Source organism: Terrapene carolina, unplaced genomic scaffold (genome assembly GCF_002925995.2).
Source record: "Terrapene carolina triunguis isolate 2854851 unplaced genomic scaffold, T_m_triunguis-2.0 Scaffold58, whole genome shotgun sequence".
Taxonomy (NCBI): Eukaryota; Metazoa; Chordata; order Testudines; family Emydidae; genus Terrapene; species Terrapene triunguis.
Window position 1 is genome coordinate 98,773,244 of NW_020664409.1, and position 4,626 is coordinate 98,777,869.

The 4,626-nt window shown below is 40.4% G+C and overlaps 1 protein-coding gene across 1 annotated transcript in view; it reads right to left on the minus strand.

The window, feature by feature from the left end:
• Positions 1-626: 626 nt before the first annotated feature.
• Positions 627-4,626, minus strand: part of KCNQ3 (potassium voltage-gated channel subfamily Q member 3) — a 247,554-nt gene continuing 243,554 nt past the window's right edge. The window contains exons 12-14 of the mRNA XM_026659953.2: positions 3,400-3,498; positions 2,700-2,784; positions 627-1,740 (exon numbers count right to left, since the gene is read on the minus strand). Of these exons, the coding sequence (XP_026515738.1) occupies positions 1,003-1,740; positions 2,700-2,784; positions 3,400-3,498 (922 nt within the window). The 3' untranslated portion in view covers positions 627-1,002. The remainder of the gene's footprint in view (positions 1,741-2,699; positions 2,785-3,399; positions 3,499-4,626) is intronic.

The following is a 4,626-nucleotide window of genomic DNA, read 5'->3' on the forward strand; positions in this document are numbered from 1 at the left end:
TGAGGTAGGGAAGTATCATCCCCATTTTACAGATGGGGAAACTTAGGCATGGATAAATTAAGTGACTTACCCAACATGACATGAGTCAGTAAAAGAGCTAGGAGTAAAACCCAGGAGTTCCCTACATTAAACACACTTTCTTTTGTAGCTAATGGTAGTTTTGTACCAATCTCAGTGGGAAGTTTGGCCCTATTACAAATAAATAGAACGAGCAAACTATTTTCTACAAAATAAGATTGATTGTAATCACACTAGTGGTGGTTTTATAACCTCCGATGTTGATTTTCAAAGCAGCAGTCAAAGGGATTCAGATTTGTGATTTGCATTAATGGAATACGTGTTTCTAATTCCCCCAAATGGCTTTGTAAATCTCAAACTGTCCCTAATGTCTGTTTTACATTGCATTTCATACACTCATACTTGTATGATAGGGGACATGAGACATCTTTCAGCTACAGAAATTACGTTAAATCAGTAACACACTTTGATCTGACCTTTTCCCTGCTAAAAATTTTGGAAGATTCTGGCTAGTCTGGATAGAGAATTATTCACTTGCATTGAAAAATGGGCATTGATATGGAGCAAATAATTTATATATATTTCCACATCAGAACATTGCTCCCGAAACTATTTTTACTTTGTTGCTCTGTTTAAAAAAAGTAGCATGAACCATCACCTCTCACCTGGCATTGCTCTAACCCTCATTATATTGAAGAACATCAGATAGATATGTATCACAGAAGAAATTAGCGGTACCATTTATATAGTGTAAAGTCATGCAAACCATGCTCAAAACTATGCTGCTTAGTTTTGGTAGCATGAAAAAAACTGCATTAGTAAATTGTATGAAATGGTGCAGAATGACTACCACTAATACCACATGCATCTTATGCAGCCATCGGTGTTTTGAACTAGTAAGCTTTGGGTGTACAGTAAGTGAGATATACAAAGTATGTTTACATTACACGGAGAAGTCAACCAGTGACCCCCCCCCAACCATTTTTAAACTGGCTTGTTTGAAGGGGTCCATATTGAATCTGAAATCCCATCCCCTGTTGAAGACAAAGGCATGGAGCCACTTGGTGTAAAAGGGTCAGTATCTGTGTCTGTTTCACCCTCTGCTAGGTAGCGTTTCTCTCTCATCCAGGTTGATCCTCCATTTGGACCAAAAGGGAAGTCTTCTTTGTCTTGGGAGATACTGAATCCACTTGGGGAGCGTTCAAGCTCCTCATGGTTGACGGAAAGAAGGGATAATGGGGTGTCGCTGTCTCTTGTCAAGCTCCTTTTCTGCCTTGGAGATATCCTGTCAGAATTGGGGCTCTGCAGATCCCCTTGGGACTGGTACCTAACTCGGGAGTCTATGAATGTGAGTATAGGCAAAACTGTTGGCCTTTCTGCATATGAAGTCGAAGAAGGCATGGCCTGCAACTTGCCAGAGTTTTGCCCACCTAATGAAAAAGGGCGCGAAAAATTCATTGGATCCTGTGCTAAGAAATCATATGGACCGACTTTGTGTACTGGAACCTGGTGAAAGTTATAAGGAGTTTCATGAGTGCAAGGCTCAGAGTATTTGTAGATTATGCTTTTCAATTCAGAGTATCTGTTTTCCTCTCTCTTCTCTTCTGCTGAGGAGGCAGCTTCTTTCAAAGGACACAACTCAGTGACTTGTACTTGCAGCTGCTCCATATGTTGCATGTGCATATCGACTAGAAAATCCAGTTTCTTCCCCATGTCGTGAACCTGAAAAATACCAGTTGTGAGATTTCAAACGGTTCATGGCTGGTCATTCAATGCAACAAACACCAGTTGTTTCCACGGGCACATTTCCCTCAGCAATGATATGCTACCACTGTCACAAAGGCAGCTACAGGAGAACGCTGTGGTTTTCTCATTGGAGCCTGTGGGTGCAAAGTATGTTTTAGCTGCCTGATCCATTTACCTGAACTTGTTTTATCCGACTCTATGAATTCTGAGAGAACAAACTTCTTTCTTTTTTTCAGTTCTCAGTCAGTCGTTAAAGCCCAGAAAATATAAATAGTGATCAAAAGTTGTTGCCATTTATGGTGATTTGGTGGTCTGAGTACTGTTCCCAATGGGAAAGTGTCCATATCACTAAGACCCACATCATGATTAGTAGCTTTTATTGTCAACCACAATAGAAAGGCCAAGGACTGACCTGGCCCTGGACACTGAACTCCTAGTTGTTGCTTCTGAGTGAGGGTTAAAGCTCAGGCTTGACTTCCTTTTCCTGTGGGAACAATTTGTGCCTGCATTTTTACATCCACAAAATAAACTGCTGATGCAAATCCAAGCCATTGCACCTTCACATTTTTTGCACACACAGTCATATATTTAGAAGTGCAAGTGCTGTGATCTGCATGGACAATTCAACCGTTGGCACAAAAAGGCACCTCTCAAGTAGAGGCCATCCTTCTGAATACTCTATCAGCATCAGCAAAGGGAGTATCATGTACAGACAAATATTCAGAGATAGCCCAAAAGCAAAGTGCCAGATCTGAACAATGATGAATTTTGAGGAGGTAGGAAATCTGGATTGAAACTTCATGGCCTGGGCCCATCCCACCAACCAAAATGAAGATGCACCAACTGCTTTGTAAAACATGCACTATTCAGTTAACTAGCAGCTTCATGGAAAACTAACATAAACGTCTCTTTCTTTTAATCCTGAAACTACATACCTGTCTTTCAACTTTAACGAATTTGCCCATCATACTTTGGTCTTCAGTATCTGCTGTGGATGCTTTGGCTACATATTGATCATTTCTAAAAGGAACCAATAGTCTTGTTAGCACTTCATGTTCCATTTTATTACAGCAAGCTATTTGTGTAAGATAACAGAAGTAAAGGGTTATTAATTATTATTATTATTATCTTAGCACCTAGGAACCTGAGTCATAGACCAGGACCCCATTGTGCCAGGTGCTATACGAACACAGAACAAAAAGATGGCCCCTTCTCCAAAGAGCTTACAAACCAAGTATATATAAAAGCACAGACCTGACTAGCCACCACATCACTCCAGCTTTACGTTGGTTTAGTGGGAACCAAAATCAACAGAGCTACACTGGAGTAAAACTGGAGTAGCCCAGTGGTGAATCAGGCTTACCATCCAATGTTCTTATACAACACCTTCAATCCATTACAGAATATCAAGTCTTTTTTCTGCCATCCCTATTTCTGCACAGTTAAGTTAAGAGAAGGATGTTTGTCCAGCATGTAATTTGTCAGCCAAAAATCCACTATCTTATGATAACAAATGCTCATTCCAACTGATAGCATTTCACATTCAACATCTGTTAACATGGTACCACGTTGGCTAGGTGATGGAAGTAACTGCAAAAATTTTAGGACACGAAATGTTAAGCAGAATAACTTCACCTGGGAGATTGTTGTGAAGGGTAAGAAAAAGCTCCTCCCTTTTGGGATTTCTTATGCTTGGGAGTAGATGGAGGTCCAGGGGTAAAAATCATATCTACTCTGAAAGAAGAAAAGAACAAGATATGATAAACATGCCCAAGGTCTTCTTTAAACACCTACAGGAAATGCAAACTGCGCCGTATCCCTCCTGCAATCTATATCTCAGCAGTACGATGAAGGAGTGAGTCTAGTGTTAGGGCAATAGCCTGGGATTCCCAGCTCAGCCACTGACTCATTGTGTGACCACAGGTAAGTCACTTAGGCCACAATTTTCAATCTTAGGCATTTAAAAGTAGCACCAAGAGCCATATTTATGCACCTAAATTAGTGGCTTGATTTACAGAAATACTCAAAACCAGCTGCTGCTCCCAGTGATTTCAGTGGAGAGTCACTAGATTTAATCCAGCAGAATGGGAACAGAATTTGGCGCAATATTTGCAATCCTCTATAACCATTTTAATAATCTAATAAGTTTCTAGCAGTTTTCATATTTAGTTACCATCATAGTTTTCATTATTATTAATTATTTTAGTGGTTTGAAACAAAAAAATAGACACTTCAGGCTGCACAAAGAATCCCACCTGCAGAACATTTGCTTATATTTGGAACCAAACTGGATGGAACATTTTGAAGGCTCTCACATGTTCCATTAACTTCTTTTAAAATTATTTCCCCATGTTCAAGCACTTCTAATCTAGAAGTGTTAAAACATAGCATGAAAAGCCATACAGGTATTTCCAACATGACCAGAAGTGAAAGACCTGGAAAGCTAAGGAAACCACTTGCTTTTCTGAAATTTCCATTCAAACGATACAGAATCCAAAGGTTCAGGTAAGTAAAGATAAGAATCTAGGCTGGGATTTACAAAGGAGCAGAAAGGAGCTAGCTACCCAGTTCCCACATTGACATCTAATGAGATTTAGGCTCCTAAATGACTAAGGCCTGGTCTACACTAGGCTTTTATGTCGAATTTAGCGCCGTTACATCGAATTAACCCTGCACCCGTCCACACCACGAAGCTATTTAGATCGACATAGAGCTCTCTTAAATTCGACTTCTGTACTCCTCCCCAACGAGAGGAGTAGCGCTAAATTCGAAATGGCCATATCGAATTAGGCTAGGTGTGGATGGAAATCGACGCTAATAGCTCCGGGAGCTATCCCACAGTGCACCACTCTGTTGACGCTC